This window comes from Setaria viridis, chromosome 2 (genome assembly GCF_005286985.2).
Source record: "Setaria viridis chromosome 2, Setaria_viridis_v4.0, whole genome shotgun sequence".
Lineage (NCBI taxonomy): Eukaryota > Viridiplantae > Streptophyta > Magnoliopsida > Poales > Poaceae > Setaria > Setaria viridis.
In genome coordinates, this window is record NC_048264.2 from 4,287,337 (window position 1) to 4,304,708 (window position 17,372).

Consider the following 17,372-nt stretch of genomic DNA (forward strand, 5'->3'; position numbering starts at 1 on the left):
CGAAATTGAGATAACCTCCCCCTTAATGATTGACGGAGGGGAGGACTTGCCCCTACAGTGTTGAAAATAAATAACTCAGAAATAAATTTAACATACATAACTAATTCCCTAATATGTCTGGCCAAAAAATAAATACAACCTTCCTATTACTTGTGCAGTCTAGTTTATTGTACAAGATATGCATGCCCATGACTACCAGAAATGTTTTTTATTACAAAGAAAAAAGGCATGCCACATACACAAGAAGTAAACACTATATGTCTACATTGCTTAAAGGGTAAAACATAAATGATGAAAATCCCTAGATACAAGCTTTGCCAGACCATATACTGTCTACCATCACAAATTATGGTAGGTTTGAACTATGAACACATGTTTGGGATCCAAAACATAACTCTGTTCACTGATTTCTACTGTTACTCTTAACAAAAGTCATAGTATCAGAAAGGGTACTATTTTGTACATAAGAATGGCAATTGAACTAAAGTACTACAAATTCAGCGACCATATTTGACTGATAGGCTAACAAAGAAGAAAAATATGATCCTTAACCATATAAGCGTCTTATGCAAAAAGAAGTAGAGGACCAAACAACTACACCAACCTGCGGGCGGCGAATGTGATGCGCTGACACTTCTTCCACGACCACGGCCAGAACCTCGTCCAGCACTCCTTCCCCGTCCAATTGGAATACCACTTGCGCTTTGACGGGGAGGTTGAAACGATGCTGCTCTCCCGCCATCGGCACGGCCTCTTCCACGATCGAGTAATGCCGAGTACTCTTCGATGTAGGGGAAATCTTCTTGCTGCGAGTTTAGATCGAGATTCTCCATCCCAACCCTCCCCGCAGAAACAGTAGGAGTTGTACGTGGTTGCTCAGGCCATTGAGACAGGAGCTCCAACTCATCGGGGTTGGATACGCCATGGGGTTGACGGAAGGAAGGACCTGCCGAGGATGAGGCCCCCTGTGAAAAGAAATCACGGTAACCGTCCATGATTTCAGGGATGGCGCAGGGGCGGACGGAGTGGAAACGACCGGAGAAGATTCACTGCCGGGGGCGCGGAAGGAGGGATGGCGCAGGGGACTTGGCGCCGGGGAAGAGGAAGACAGAGAGAAAGGGGATCTAGGGGAAAACAGTGCGGACGGGGGGAGGGAGAAAGGGGATCGGGCGGAGAGAGTGCGGACGAGGGCGAGAGACAAACGAGGGTAGGAGGGAGCGGTGGGCGGAGGCGGGCGGTGGGGCGCGGAGGCGGGCGGTGGGCCGCGGAGGCAGGCGACGGGCCGGGAGCGGCGGGCCGGGGCAGGAGCGGAGGGCCGGGGCGGGAGCGGCGCGCGGATCCTGGCGGCGTTGGCGGTGCGGGAGCGAGAAACCGGCGGCGCGTGGAGGCCGCCGGCGGAGGCGGGGCGGAAGCGGCGGGCCGGGGCGGGTGCGGCGCGCCGAGTCCCGCGCCGGCGGCTGGGCGGGAGCTGCGCGCGGAGAACGGCGTAGGAGGCAGGCCGGGAGCGGCGGGCCGACGCGTGAGCGGCGCGCGGAGGCCGGCGGCGGCGGCGGGGAGGGAGCGGCGGGCGGAGATCGGGCGTGGCGCCGGGGTGGGAGAACAAGAGAGAAGTGGATCTGGCGGAGGATTGAAGACGGGGGAGAGAGAAAAGTGGGGGAGAGAGAGAAAAGTAGGGGAGGGTAGGGGGTAAAGAGTACCCCATAAGCAAAATAAGCAGCTCCAAACTTGCTTATTTGCTTATGCATAAGCAACTTATAAGCAAGTCTATAAGCAAGGGTGTTTGGGTTATAAGCAACTTATTTGCTTAAATATAAGTTGCTTATTTATAAGCAATGCTAACCAAACAGGCCTAAGGATCACTCTTCGTTCGCCGTCACGTGATGTACGCGGCCTCTGCTGCAGGTGGCGCACGGGCTTCTTCTTATCCCCTGCGGTGCGGATCCCTCGCACCACGCGGCTTCTGCTTCTCAGGCTCTCAGCTGCCTGCGACACACCTGCTGCAGCCTGCAGCCTGCAGGCTGCAGCTGCGGTGCGCAGAAGGCAGAAGCAGAGGGCGGCGCGGGAGAGCCCAAAAGAATTGGCGCGCGCGGCCGGGGAAAAGACAGCCACACGGCCGGCGAGGCGACGAGACGACGCGCGCGGCGCCGTCACTTTCACCAACACTTGCCGCTGCCCTGTTGTGCCGTCCGTAGGCAGGGACCTCACCTTATCGATACATGGCGTGCTGTTTCGTCTCGTACCACCAGACCAGGTTGGAGGAACACGTACTTATTGGGTTTCCAAAAGGAAAAAAACCATTTTACTCCCGCTCGCTAATTCACTTCTTCACTTAACTTTCGAAAAAAAATTTAGACTCACTTTATTCCCATGAATTATTTCAGTCGGTCTAATCTACCCCTTAATTAGATTTAGCTTTTTTCTTTCTCCGTGCACAAGTTGAGTTTTAATTTCAGATTTTGTTAGTTGACTTGTAACATGATGCTCCCCGTCAGACAAATACGTTAAAAGTTTTCATGATTAATTACTTTCCATACGATTTTGTATATCTAAGATTAATTTTGCATTAAATGTTCATGACCTATGAAAATAATTATGAAAAATTCTTAGTATAATTTTTAACGTAAGACGTCATGTTCTATATCTGCTCAGAAATTCAACTTATAAAGTTGGGTGAGGGGGTGTGAGGGTAAATTAAGCCTAAATTTTGCTTAAGTTGTTAAGCAGATAAAATGAATAAATAGGCAAGGGGAGTAAAAAAATGCTGATGGTACATGCATGTCATAACTCTCGCTCCATTCATCGATGTTTGGCGCCTCAAACTGATGGTACATGTTGGAACGGGGTGACTATTGGTAGTTACCGACTTCTCCAACTCCGGGCCTAGCTTGCTACTGAGAATCATCACTAAGAACTTAGAAGCAGGCGTCTCCTCCTGGCCATGCGCTCGCTACAGGATCGCGACACCAAAAATATTGGCGACGACGACATGCAGTTGGACTATGGAAATCGTGGCCATGTAATATGACACGTACGGCAGGAGGGTGAGAATGCCATTTGATTGCCCTTATCCGAACACTTTTGAATTCTTTTATACAAATCTTGCTGACGGCTAAGTGCCGGGCCATGCTCGCGCTCGGCCGCCGGCCGGGCAGTGAGTGTCCTCTCTGCCGCCATGCCAGCCCGTGCGAGTCAGGGAGGGGGTCCTTGATCGCGGATCACGAGGCGGATTGCGTGGCCAAAGATGGACGACCAAGGTCTTTGTTTCAGTCTCAACAGTTGCATGCTTCAGCTTCAGAAGGCAGAGAGGTGATGATGCCTGGAGCCATCAGCTAGCCAGCCTCAAGATGTGTAGTGAAATACAGTACTTGTGATTGTTCAGACATGCCGATGCTTTCTTTCCCATTACAGTTGACATTCACTGAGGGCTTCTCCGACGGACCAGCAGCGTTGAGCTAGTAGAAACATTATTTTACTCAATGAGCAGTAAAAAAGCAACATCTCGCCCGTCTCCCAAAACCCCTCCCTCTCACTGCACCGAGCTCTGAGCTCCCTGCTGCATGTGTTCCCTCTACTCTCTCTCCTAACTTTGAGCTACCTGCTATCTCCTAACTTGGAGTAAAGCCTTGTTTAGTTGTCTAACTTTGGAGATGCAAAATTACTGTTGTAGCACTATAGCACACTGTAGCGTTTCGTTTGTATTTGTGAATTATTGTTCAAATATTGACTAATTAGGCTCAAAAGATTCGTCTCACAAAGTACAACAAAACTGTGCAATTAGTTTTTGATTTCGTCTACATTTAGTACTCCATGCATGTATCCTAAGTTTGATATGATGGGAAATCTTCTTTTTCATAGTGTCAAAGTTGGGAGTTTGGAGGTAACTAAACCTGGCCTAAGTTGTCTACTCCGATTGTGGCAGATGAACAGATGGCAGCTTAATAGTTCGCCACGATGGACTACTAGCTAGCTAGGAGGCCAGACTGACTGAGGTTGTCACCAACTTTTGTTGTCGTGGTGGCTCGGCGGCATGCGGCCGGCAATCATTCGCTGTCAGCGCAGGCCGCAGAGCAGCTGCAGCGCGTTGAAATGCGCGCGCGCGCTGCGGTGGAGACTGCAGCGGAGAGCCGGAGAGGAGGGGGACAAAAGTCTCTGTCCGTCCCGCGCGAGACGACCTCGGCTGCCTGCCCGAGTCCAAAGCGCTCCTAGTCCTAGATGACGGAGACAGAGTAAACAAACCGCTTTCGCCTTTGGCCAGACAAAACAATCCACGTTTCGTTTCAGCGGCCGATGTCTTCTGCCTCCCTCCCTGGGCCTCCCTTCTCTTTTCTTCCCCTCCCTCTTCCTTTTCTTGCCTACAGATGTCTTGTCTTGTGCTCTGTTCTCGTTTCACTTTGGCAGTTTTGGCGCCACTGGTCGTCGTTCCTTGCACTCGACTGCTAAAAGTCTACTCGGTAGTCGGTACTAGTGCTACTACTAGTAGTCAAATGATCCGCACCTACGGTCCACGCAAGCCCCGACTCCATCCACATGCTGACTTTGTTTTAGGAGCACTGTCAAAGGCAGGCAGATTGTCCGGGGAGCATGGCATGTGCTAGGTTAGTTCTCTGATTACACTAAGGGCCGTTTGGTTCTTCGGGACCTCCTAAAATTCCTATCGCATCAAATGTTTAGATACTAATTAGGAGTATTAAACATAGACTAATTATAAAATTAATTGCACAGATGGAGGCTAATTTGCGAGACGAATCTATTAAGCCTAATTAGTCCATGATTTGACAATGTGGTGGTTAAGTAAACCTGTGCTAATGATGGATTAATTAGGTTTAATAGATTGTCTCGGGAATTAGCCTCCATCTGTGTAATTAGTTTTATAATTAGCTCATGTTTAATCCTCCTAATTAGCCTCCGAATATTCGATGTGATATGAATTTTAGTCCGGACTAAATATCCAAATACCCCCTAATTTCATTAGAACACCCTACATTGGTTAATTAAATGAAATTAACTAAAAAATTAGTTAGGAGTACTCCTTTATCCTCCAATATATTGCAACAGCCTCCTAAACCCAACTGGCACTTCTTCTCGTAGGAACTTGGACAGAAAATTAAGCACAAGTTAAACGGAATTATCATGTTGCAAATGTCTCCTTGACGTTCACCGCCACCACCTGCCACGCTCTGTTGCGCCTCACAGTGCGGCAGCGGTCGCATGGCGCCCGCTCCTGCGGCATGGTCCCTGTCCGGACCCTGTGCGTCTGGAGGCAGCGCGTCTCGGCGGCGTCATGGTGGTTCTTGCACAACGAAGATGGTGCTTTGTTGCGGCGGCGAGCATTCGAGCCTGTGTGAAGGTGCATCGTCGACGTCACTACGACGCTGATGGTGGTGGCTTGCTCGATTGCGCACCAGCGGTGCCGTGGTGGCATGGCCAGTTGCGGCAGGAGGGGGCATGCCAGAGACGCCACAGTGGCGTGGCTCGTAGGGCCACGTCTCTACTTCGCGAGGGTCTGGTTGGGCTTCAGGCTGCTCCTTGCTGGCGCGTGACGCAAGGACGCTTGTGTGGTGCGTGTGGTGATGTCTGGTGGCAGCGGGGACGCCTGCGTATGTCATCAGCGTCCAGCGATGGAGGTTGGTCTCTTATGGCACAACAAGGACAGTTTTGCAGCGCGACTATGCACCTGGTTTATGGATTGGGGGTCTTGGCAAAAGCCTTACCTGTTCTACAGGCCGATGACGGTGCCGCCTTCGAGTGCCGTTCTCTTCCTTGGAAACGTTCATCGAATTGCTTTTTTCCTGTTGCACCTCGCATGCTTCCTGGGTGCAAACCTCAACCGTCTGGTCATGCAATGGTGGTGCTTATAATGTCACAACCCTTCTTGAAGGCGTCGCTTTGGAAGCTCTTGCTATGCCTATGTGTCACGACCATCGATGAGACTTCTTTTACTTTCATTTCAAAAAAGGAAAAAAAACAAAAAGAGAGACGGTGGTGTGGTTTGAGTTCGTGCAGGTGCCATGGGTGGTGGTGGTGCAATATGTTGAGTTGAGTGGAGTGACGGTGTTGTGTGGTTCTTGTCGATGTCCCACTCTGACTGGCTACAGTTGTTTATGAAGATGAGTTGAGTTCGGCATGTGTTGATGTCGCAATCCAACCGGCCGGTGTTGTTTGTTAGAGTAGAGTCGAGTGGTGCGATGGAGTTTTTGGCGTGTGTTGATATCCCAATCCAACTCGCCAGTATTGTTTCATTCAGTCTAGGCTTCATCTTCTTTTTAATATAATCGGCAACTCTCCTACTCCGTTTGTTTAAAAACATCGCCTTGACGTGTGAACATTTCTATTGAGCCAGTAACATGCACCGATTTAAGTCACACTACACGCCGTGTGTTAGTTTGGGATATGCACAACAACAGTTAAAAGAAAAAACTCTGGTGGTCTAGCGTAAGCCATCGCTCGCATTTATATCATTGTACGACCTACCAACCTACATCCATTTTCTCATCAAATTTATTTTTCCGTTCAAATTTGTCGGCCGGTCAGTTAGTTGACAACATTTTCATTTAAAGTTATTTAATAGCTCAAAATATCATTGTAAGCTCGCTAATTTTGAAATCTTGAATTTTAAAATTTTCAAACGGCCTCGGATGCAAAACAAGCTATATATCAAAATTGTAGTGCTTAATGAGATATAAAATTTTTTAGTTGATAAATATTTTATTTAAAATCATTTAGTTGCCTAAAATTTCATTATAAGGTTATGAAAAAACACGTTCTGCCACATCAGAGACATGTGCCTCCAAAATCGAGCTCTCTCATTGACCTGAACCTCCTCTCCCTGGATCCATCCCCTCTTATCCCTTCCCTCTCCCTCTCTCTCTCCTTATCCATTCCTCTCACCTCATCTTCCAAGGGCCAAGGGCCCTCCGGCCCTGGTGGCTGGTGGCGCGCAGAGGCCGGCGCGGGGCTCCGGCGCCGGAGGCGGCCGCGGCGCCCCTGGATCCGACTCCAACGGCCAACGGCGGCGCACGGGGCTTGGAAGCCGGCACGACCCCCTCGGCCCTCGCTCCAGCGGCAGAGGCGGCCGACGCGGCACCAGCCCCAGTGGCTTGTGGCCTCGGCGGCGTGGCACTAGCCATGTGGATTTTATTTTTTTCCTTTTTTCTTTTTTTTAAATTAATTTTTAGGGGTGAGTCACCCATCACCCACCCTTGAAAATGGTTTGCAAGAGCAGGCACCTTACCCGCTCCTACAAATATGTAGCTGTGAAAGTCAGAAGCTGGTACTGGACTTGCTCCTGAAAATACTGTTTCAACCGCTCTTAACAACCATTTTTTTTTACAGTGAATGGCCCCTTGTCGGAGACCAAACCAACCGAAACTTGAGCTCGTGACCGATCGGTCGACGTACGGTTACCGTGGTGGCACGTACTAGTACGGTACACTTGGTACGTGGCCCGCCACTGCGGACGGGGGACACATCCACGCTGTACGTACGTGCATGCATGGCAGCATGCCCGCTGGCGTAGCTAGTAGACGCCGTGACGCGGCCGGCAATCATCGACCTGGGGCGCCGTGACACTGGAGTACAAAGCTCATCAGCTATGGCTGGATCTCCGGCCGCCTCAGTTGGGGCGTGGTAATTGCTCTCACTTTTATCCAATCCAATCCGACGGGATCGTGGCGCGGGCAGATGCAATGCAACAATATGATCCAGCATGGACGTACGCCTAGTACTTGGTGTAACTAGTATAGCTAGAGTACGTGCAGTGGTACTAGTACTCCGGCAGTAGGTTAATTGCATGCATACGCGCTCTGATAATATGATCCGATCCACGTGCAGGTGTTTGGATACCCCTTGCTGAATCTTAGCACCTGTCACGTTAGATGTTTGATACTAATTAGAAGTATTAAATATAGTCTAATTATAAAACTAATTACACAGATGGAGTCTAATTCGCGAGATGAATCTATTAAGCCTAATTAGTTCATGATTTGACAATGTGGTGCTACAGTAACCATTTGCTAATGATGGATTAATTAGCTTTAATAGATTCATCTCGCGAATTAAACTCCATCTGTGCAATTAGTTTTGTAATTAGCTCATTTTTAATCATCTTAATTAGCATCCGAACTCTGATGTGACCTTGCTAAAATTTAGCACCTCGTATCCAAACACCACACACGCCCCCATCCAATCCAATCGCCGAGAGCCCTGTGCTCGGCTGCTCGCGCTCCGCCGCCGGCCCGCCGGCCAGCTAGCGTCCTCTGCCTGCCGCCATGTCAGTCCGTGTGGTGTGTCCTTGATCGCGGATCACGAGGCGGATCGCGCGCCGAGTAAATGCCGGCCGATGAGACCACCGCACCATGATAACACGGGCAAGCATTACGGACAGGGAAGAATGCTCCATCGCGTACGAAGCATCCTATGCATTCGTAGGTGCCGATTGGATTCGCACCAAAAAAACAAACGGTCACGTACTGCTGCATAGTGCATTGCAATCGCGATGCTCTCGTGATGCCTTGCCATGCCAGCCATTTTTTTCTTTCTGGACTCGGCCCCACGCACCGGAAGGCGTAGGGCGACAGCGGGCCCACTGTCAGGAGCGGATCGCCCAGCGCCGGGGAGCATAGGCCGGGTGTCGCGTGGCGGGGACGCCACCGGATGAGACCGCCCTTGGCAGTTGGCGCACCGAGACAGAGACAAGCAAAGCAAAGGACGAAAAAAAATAATAAAGAGTGGAAGGCGAAAAGAGGGGAGCGCTCCCCCCAGTTTCCCGCCCTCGCGCGGCTTGAAAAAATTGCCCCCGGGGCCCACACCCGTCGTCTCCGCGCCCTCCCTGGCCCCCTCTGCTATACAAACGAACGGACACCGCGACACGCCCCCCCCCCCCCCTCCCCCCCTCTCGGCTCGGACGCAGTGCAGCCGGTCAGCGGAGGAGCGGATAGCAGCGCCGGAGATGGACACGCCCGACCGTGCCGCCGCGCAGCCCGCGGCCTCGCGCGCCGAGGTGACCACCCGCACCCTACTCCTCCTCCTCCTCCTCCCCGTCTCCTTCTCCACTGCCTCCCTGCTGCTCCGGCGTCTCCCTCTGTGGGCCGTGGGTTCGCTCTCCGGCCTTCGCCTTTGAGGCGGAGGCAGCCCAACCGCCGCCGCGCAGGACCGTTCCGCCGATTCGACCGCGCTGCCTTGCGGTTCGTCACCAAAGTTGGTCGCTTTCCCGCTGGGGGATTTCTCGGGCACCCCCGCTCTGTACCACCAAACGAAGCAGCCCCATGCTCTGCTGCCCTTCTTCTTCTCGCTACTACCAACTCCCCTGCATCCCCTGTAAGAGCGGCGGTTCCTCACCGACCCCGCACGCACGCTGGGCACCGACAACCGCTCCAGATCTGCCCACCAGCAAGCGCGTCGCCTCCTCCTCCCTAGTCCCTCCCTCCTCGCGTCGTGTCACCTTGGGATTCAGGGATTCTGCAGGAGGCCACGGCTAGTAGATCCCCGCGAATATACTTGCTGCCTCTCTGCGGAGTGCAGTCTGCCTGCGCCTTCTGCAGGGCCAGATCCGCTTCGCGCGAGGGTTTTGACCAGGGATTTTTCTGTATCGAACTACTGATTAGTGTAGCTACTAGTGTCCCATTTTATAGCACATTTTTTTCTGCACACGGTGTTCCTGCCCTCCTCAAGCAACATGTGTGCTTCAGTCCTAATTAACTACAACTACTACTACTAGTCTACTACTACTACTACTAATACTACTACTACTACTAATGTACCAGTGCTTCTCTTCTGCTGAACGGATGGATATTTAGCTTATCTTACATCCAGGGAATCTCTCCATTTTCTATTTGTGTGTCTGTGAAACCAGGCACTAGAAGAAATTTGGCACCTTGTTGGGTTTGCTCTGTTTCTACCGCTGCGGCGTTGCTCATATAGCCCGGTATTTTGCTACTTTCTTGGTGCAGGACTCGCCAGTTTTCAGCTTCATCAACAACCTGTCTCCGATTGAGCCTCTCAAGTCGGCCTACAACGCCAATAGCCTCCAGGGATACCAGTCCATCAACATAACCTCCATTTCCTCCATCTTCACTTCCCCGCATGACAATGCGCACAAGGAACCAAGGCTCCCGAAGTAAGTTCCGGAGATTTCCTTTCAGGCATATATGCTGCTGTTTTTATGTGGGGGGGGGGGGGGGGGGGGGGGGGGGGGACTAAAACTTGCGACAGAATAAGGCGATTCTGATGCTGTGTTCTTGCCTTCTTGCCCTTCCCAGGAGCTCTCTTGGTGAAATTTCTGAAAGTGAGGTCTGTGCTGACGGCAAGAATACAAACAAGCCAACTAAGTCTTCAAATGCTGTCAGGTTGTTTGCCTGCACTAGCACTGTCACTCAAGAAACCCACACGGTTACATGTTCAGATGTGGTTGATCCTCCCACCGTGCCATGCGATTTGGCTCAGCCTGCTCAGTTCGATAACGGCAGTCCAGATCATAACACCACTCCCTGCCATGGTGTCAGATCAGACCTTAAGCAGGACAAATGCCGGAAACAAGATGTTGTCCAAACCGTTAAAAGTACAGTGGAGAAAAGGAAATGCTTGTTTTCCACTGAAATCCAGCTCCTGGATGGTGGCCAGCCTGTGAATGACAACAATGAAGTCTTGGGATGTGAATGGTCGGACTTAATCGCCACAACCTCGGGTGAGCTTTTGGCCTTTGACTCCACTATGGATGACCATCACAGAGGAATGCACCTGGCGGCTAAAAATGCGGAATCTTGTGGATACTTGCTGTCAAAACTTGCAGGAGATGGCGAAATTTCAGAGAGAGCATATCCTAATGCATCTGGCCAAGTATACTATCAAGAACTCGTGATGGGAGAAGACCAGACAGAAAATGCCCAAATATTTCAGGATGGCCAACAAACAATCTCGACTGAAGAAATTCAGGATAATATTTATGAAGCAAATGGATGTATTCCATTAGACTACAAGGTACTACAATGCAATATCTTGACCCACTATTTTCATGCGCTACTAAAAAAATGTTGCCCATGCCTGTTAAAAAAAATGTTGCCCATGCTCCTTAGGACTGTTTCTCCCCAGAGTCCTGCAACTTGGCCTGTTAGGGCTATCTACTCTACCATGATGCTCTCTCATTCATTTTCTTCCTGTTGAAATGTTCAGGTGGAGAGCCAACAACAACGTGGCGTACGAAGACGCTGCCTGGTATTCGAGGCAGCTGGGTTTTCAAATAGTGTTGTGCAGAAAGAGAGTGTTGAGGATCTCTCTGTCTCAACATGTAAAGGCAAAGGCCATGTGCAAACTCAGCCCCGTGGATTGCGCGGTATAGGTCTACATTTAAATGCCCTTGCATTAACACCAAAAGGGAAAATGGCCTGTCAGGATCCTATGGCTTCTGCTTTGCTTCCGTCATCAGCATCTGAAAAGGATGCGCATGGCAAATTGCTCTGTGCAGGAGAGAATTTTACACACTCAGGTGGTGAACTGTTAGAATTTCCCATGGATGATTGTTCATCTGGAGGTTTTCCTTTAAATGATCATGTTTCAAGTCAAAGTGTCAGCCCTCAAAAGAAGAGGTTTGTTTGTGCTTCTGAAAACTTTTGGATGGTTGCGAGATGATCTTACTATGTCTCAGTACAATTTGATTAACTGACAACTATCTGGTTGAAATGCAGACGTAAAACAGATAATGGTGATGATGGTGAGGCATGCAAGCGATGTAGCTGTAAGAAGTCAAAGTGCCTGAAACTGTATGTGTTCTTTACATGATATTAAGATTTTGTGAACCTAGTTACATGAAAGGGGCCTCTTCTCAAATGCTTGGGCTTGTAATTTGAAGGATTTACTTTGTGTAAAGTGAATGTATGCTACATTATTCTCATAGTTTTTTTATCACTGTTGTCATTTGCAGTTATTGTGAGTGCTTTGCTGCTGGTGTATACTGCTCTGAACCTTGTTCATGTCAAGGATGTCTGAACAAACCCATACATGAGGAAATTGTTCTCTCCACTCGGAAGCAGATAGAGTTTCGTAATCCACTAGCATTTGCTCCAAAAGTGATTCGTATGTCTGATGCTGGTCTGGAAACTGGGGTAGGTGTTCTGTTGGATATCAGTGTACTTCTGTTAGTCATTACTCCCTCACTATGTGATGCTTAAATTCTATAATGAAATGCAGGAAGATCCGAACAATACTCCAGCTTCAGCTCGTCACAAGAGAGGATGCAATTGCAAGAAGTCAAGCTGTCTTAAGAAATACTGTGAATGTTATCAGGTACTTCAAGTTGTGATGACCTTATCTCAAATTGTACCTGTTGCATTTTACTAATGCTCTAAATGTTTGATTGAATCAAAGGGAGGTGTTGGATGCTCCAGCAACTGCAGATGTGAGAGTTGCAAAAACACTTTTGGCAGAAGAGATGGTGAGCATTTAGCTTTTGAAATTTGTGCAACCATGTTATACTTATTCATGTTGCACACTTGTAATTACTTTCTAGAAAAATGTACTGCCCTGTTACATCTTTCTGGACATAATATAATACTAAAAGCTTTTATGTAGTTCCTTAAGAGACTAAAAGTTCTGCACTATTTCCACTAAAAAGTATTTCCGTGCACTGAACAGCCAAATGATTACCTTGCTTATGATTTACATTTGCATGATACACCACTGTAATTTATAAGCATGGCATCCTGCATATTTGGCAGTTCTGTTTTCTTAAAATGGGTGTATCATGACTTCAGTAGAAAAACATGAAAGGTCATAGGTGATTCTAACATAGAAAAAGAACACATCTGATTTAAGGGAGCATCATTTTATCTTTGCAGTCTTTTGTCGTTTCAGTTTGCTGAATAATCAACTTTTGTTTCCTGGATTCATGCTACATTTGCTTATTTTCATCTCAGATAGGTTTAGTTTACCTAATGCACCCATATTATTCTTAAACTCAGAAATGAACAAGGCCCTATGGTTTATTCATTCCTCTGAATATTAATGTTTTGTTGGCATGTGCTGCATCAGCTGAGACTGAACTCACTGAAGAAATGAAACAAGAAGGTGAACAAACAGAAAACAGTGGAAAAGAAAAGGAGAATGATCAACAAAAAGCAAATGTACAGAGTGAAGACCATCCTCTCGTTGAGCTTGTCCCGATAACACCTCCTTTTGATCTTTCCAGGTTCGCTTCTTGTATATTCATCTCCGTGAACAAGCTTCATGTCTTGGCTTCTGCATCTCATAAGTAATAATTGAGTAATCTTTTCCAGTTCTCTGCTCAAACTGCCAAATTTCTCAAGTGCAAAGCCACCAAGACCTTCCAAAGCTCGCAGTGGAAGCTCCCGTTCGTCTGCTTCAAAAGCTACCACAACATTGCAGTCTTGTAAATCATCCAAGGCTGCAGGTAGTGGTATCGATGAGGAGATGCTGGATATTCTAAAAGAAGCTGATTCTCCTAGCCGTGTCAAGACTACTTCACCCAACAGAAAGCGAGTCTCGCCACCGCATAATGCACTCAGTATTTCCCCGAACCGGAAAGGTGGCAGGAAGTTAATATTGAAGTCAATCCCCTCATTTCCATCACTTACGGGAGACTCAAACAGTGGTTCTGCAATGAACAACACCGATAACACATTCAGCGCATCGCCTCTCGCTTTAGGTAAGCATTGTTTTTGCGTGTTTAGACAGCACTAGACATGACTTGAGTTATCTTGACATCAATGGCAGCATCTCATTCATATTATTGTCCACTGAACCAGGACCATCTTAAAGCTGTGAAGTCGAATATGGGACCGGAGTACGACTTGTAGTCCGCATATATGCCTCACTTCCTACGCCGCCTGCACCAGGCTCGAGGTACCGTCAGAGAATAGTAGGTTAGATTTAAGCTGTAGTGATCTGTATTTGTAAAATATGTAGCCTCTCAATAATCTGTATGTAAGATGCTGTGTTCGCTTGTAGCTGTTATTTTTATTGAATTGTAGCAACACTATAAATCACCTCTTGAGGAGGTTTCCACAATTCCATTCCATGTTTTTAGTCGCAAACTCTCCTTGAGTCTGAAGCCAACCCCTATTACTGAACAAAATAAACTCTATCAGGCAGCTCATGTGTGAGCGTGACATCTGTTCAGGCTGGGCCGTTGTTTGAGGTTGGTCATGTATCTCTTTCCTGCAAGCATGTGCCCTCCTAATCCCATTCATGTATAAAGCTATGGGTGATACCCTGAACTGTCTTAGAATAGTTGCGACGGGCGTTGAGATGTCAGGCTCCCCATTCCTGAACTGGTACTACCAGAGTTACACCTGCTGCATGCCTGCATCTGCACCCGCATCCATGGTCCATGAAAAGAAAAATTCAGAGCACCCAGCTGAGTTGGGGTTGCTGAAAGCCTGCCTCCCAATTATGCATCCCCATGGAATTGAACCAACATTTATAGACTATAGAGCGGTTACCAAATGGCAGATGATGGTTGAAGAAAGAACTGCACCGGCACCAACCATCATCAGTACATGTCTTCTGAAGAGCTGCGATGCGTCTGAAGGATTGTGGGCTGATCGGCCATTGTCAGCCCCTCGGTGGGCAAGGGCAAGTACCCCTTGTCCCCCCCCCCCCCCCCCCCCCCCCCCCCCCCCCCCGCGTATCATGCCCCTGCCAATTAGACAGTGCATTAGGCCTACCTGCTAGCCTGTCTGCTTTACATGATTGGATACCGCAACGACTAAAGCCATACACGTCTTTCGGGGGCAAAAAAAACTAAAGACATACACAAAGATATGAAGATATGTGTCCATATGTATCATGTATGACATAAGATTTGCATATACATTATATATGATAGAGATGATCATGTGTGCGCACCTCCCTCTCTACCTGCCAAAACTGATGGCTTAGAACAGTGATCCACCACCCTGACTTGGGCATCTTGTTTAATGTCAAGTAGCATGATGGCCCCAGGGGGCAGAGCAAAGGCTTGTAAGCTTGTTCATCAGAGCTGGTCACGCTCATGGGTCATGGCCTCGTTTTCTTCCTCCTCCCAACGGCCTCACCGTTTGTCCCGGCCCTCGCCCCAGGCCGATTCCCGCCAGCCTGTCGCGCAACCGGCCGCCACGGGTTTCAGCAAATTCAGACGGCAACCGCCCCGCGCCTTCTTCCCCTCAAATCCTCATCGTCACCACCGGCCCCCCCCTGCATGCCCATGCACGTTGCCGTCAGGATCTCCCCTTCAGCGCCGTCGCTGTCGGTGGGTCGCCGTCGCCGGAAACCGTCTCGGCCACCGCCGTGTTCCGTTGGGCACTTATCTATAAATAAACCCTGAGACCGGAAAGTAGTGGTGCTGCAGTTGCATCTCTCCCTCCCTCCCTCTGCCTCTTTCTTCAATTAATTTCTTTATAAGTATATATATTTATATATATTTATAGCATATATATAAATATGATAAATGTACATGTCCTGTTTTATCAGGCTGGTGGGTGGTGTGTGTGACAAGGACATTGGCATCTAAACAAGTAGCAGTTGAACAGTAATCTGAATGAAGTGCACCAGTGCATGTAAGCTGGAGCCAGCCAGGGTGATGTGCACATGTGGAGGGAGGAAGGTTGGAACTTCCCCTCCTTTTGCAGCTGGAGGCCATGGATGGGCATCTGCAGCCTTTATTTAATACCACCAGTCCTTGTTTGACCCCATCCTAATCAGGATGTGCAGGCCACTCATTCCTCCCTCCATTTGGTGGCCCTGATGACCTGGATTATTCCTGCTCTGTTTGTTTAGCTCCTGCTTGATGATAATGTTAGATATCATCAATGTTTGTTATTGCTAGCACCTTTCTTATGGTTAGCAACTTTTTTTAGTCAAGAGATTGGTTGATTTGGTTGGTTGTGTGGCATCATGTTATGCTCCCTTTCAAGCCAAGGCATAGAGTGAAGTAAAATTTTAGAAGAAGCATTTGCAAGAACAAAGTACTGCAGAGATTGTTATTGGTCAGTTGGTAATTAAATTAACGCTGTAAAATCAATGCACTATCATATCTCTCTACAATCCCCAACATATACTCCAATACCACTCCTGTGAAAAAGAAAGAGAAAAGAAGAAGAAGAAGAAGAAGAAGAAGAAATTACAGTGTATAATATATACGGTCGTTTCTGTTTACCGATTTTACCCTTTCGGTCTCCCTCCTCTCACATCCCATCACCAGCGGAATTTTACAAGTCGCGGCGGCGCGGCGCTGCCGGCCGGCGCCGGTCTCTCTCGGTGGCCGGCTTCTAGTGGTGGGGAGGCCCGAAGCAGCCGTGCTCGTCGCAGTGCGGCGGCGGGCGGTGCAGGAAGGCGAGGCACTGGTCGCCGGGGCGCTGGTCCGGCCGGCCGGCGATGCAGTTCTGGCGGTCGTCGACGCGGCGGATGTCGAGGCACCGCCGCGGCTCGGTGCAGAAGTAGTTGTACGAGTACGTGAAGTTCCTGAGGCTGGGCAGCGCGCAGATGCCCTCCGGGATGTGTCCCCACAGCTCGTTGTGCGCGACGTCGAGCTGCTCGAGCTTGTGCATCCCGGCCATGGACTCCGGCAGCATCCCCTGGAGCTGGTTGAAGCTGAGGTCGAGCACGGTGAGCTCACGGAGCCACCCCACCTCCTGCGGGATGCAGGATCGGAGGCCGGAGTTTAGGATGACGAGCTCGTTGAGCGTGCCGGCCATGCGGCCGACGCTCTGGGGGATGCAGCCGCGGAGGCGGATGTTGGCGAGCACGACGACCGACGCCGGCGAGTTGCCGAAGTTCTCCGGCAACTCGAAGTCGAAGTGGTTGTCGTTGAGGAACAGCGCGTCGAGGGGCTTGTCGAAGATGGCCGGCGGCACGGGCCCGCAGAGGTTGTTGAACCGGAGGTCGACGTACTTGACGTTGGGAAGGCAGAGGATGTGCTGCGGGAACCCGCCGGACAGGCGGTTGTTGCTGACGTCGAGCTCGTGGAGGAGGTGCAGCTTGGGGAGCGACTCCGGCAGGCCGCCGGCGAAGCGGTTGGAGTTGAGGTGGAGCAGCGCGAGGTCGGAGAGCATGCCGAGCTCCTCGGGGAACGTGCCCGCCAGGTCGCCGTGGTTGAGGTCGAGGCCGGCGACGGTGAGCGCGTGCGGGTCGTCGGGCGCCGCCGCGCAGAACACGCCGAAGTAGGCGCACACGTCGGGGCCGCACCACCCGCGCGTCAGGTTCTTGGGGTCGTCGGTGATGGCGCGCTTCAGCGCCTGCAGCGCCACGTACGCGCGCTGCAGCCGCGGGTTGTTCGCCGCCGTCTGCTTCCCCGGCTGCGGCGCCTGCTGGCCGGAGACCGCCGCCACCGCCGACGAGAGGAGGAGCGCCAGGACCACAAGCGCCGGCGAGGCCTTCCTCTTCAT

General features: G+C 50.1%; 2 protein-coding genes across 3 annotated transcripts; one reads left to right on the forward strand and one right to left on the reverse strand.

The window, feature by feature from the left end:
• The first annotated feature begins 8,859 nt into the window (after positions 1-8,859).
• Positions 8,860-14,042, forward strand: LOC117843941 (protein tesmin/TSO1-like CXC 2). Of its 2 annotated transcripts, XM_034724727.2 has the most exons (12): positions 8,883-8,998; positions 9,948-10,114; positions 10,257-10,681; positions 10,787-10,974; positions 11,167-11,579; positions 11,679-11,753; positions 11,915-12,095; positions 12,181-12,276; positions 12,358-12,424; positions 13,021-13,177; positions 13,266-13,654; positions 13,755-14,042. In XM_034724727.2, exons 1-12 carry the CDS (start codon positions 8,948-8,950, stop codon positions 13,763-13,765), a joined length of 2,220 nt encoding a protein of 739 aa, XP_034580618.1. In that variant the 5' UTR covers positions 8,883-8,947; the 3' UTR covers positions 13,766-14,042. The 2 variants fall into 2 exon arrangements, with proteins under 2 accessions (XP_034580617.1, XP_034580618.1); XM_034724726.2 differs by having other exon boundaries at positions 8,860-8,998; positions 10,257-10,974.
• Positions 14,043-15,991: 1,949 nt separating this feature from the next.
• On the reverse strand, positions 15,992-17,372 carry LOC117843942 (leucine-rich repeat extensin-like protein 4). Its single transcript, XM_034724728.2, has one exon. The coding sequence runs from the start codon at positions 17,370-17,372 to the stop codon at positions 16,257-16,259; it is 1,116 nt and encodes a 371-aa protein (XP_034580619.1). The 3' UTR covers positions 15,992-16,256.

Coding starts and splice junctions, on each gene's coding strand:
- LOC117843941 (XM_034724726.2), top strand. CDS start 8,948: ATGGACACGCCCGACCGTGCCGCCGCGCAGCCCGCGGCCTCGCGCGCC. Junction 10,975..11,166: donor GTATTCCATTAGACTACAAG/GTACTACAATGC, acceptor TGAAATGTTCAG/GTGGAGAGCCAACAACAACG. Junction 12,425..13,020: donor CACTTTTGGCAGAAGAGATG/GTGAGCATTTAG, acceptor GTGCTGCATCAG/CTGAGACTGAACTCACTGAA.
- LOC117843942 (XM_034724728.2), bottom strand. CDS start 17,372: ATGAAGAGGAAGGCCTCGCCGGCGCTTGTGGTCCTGGCGCTCCTCCTC.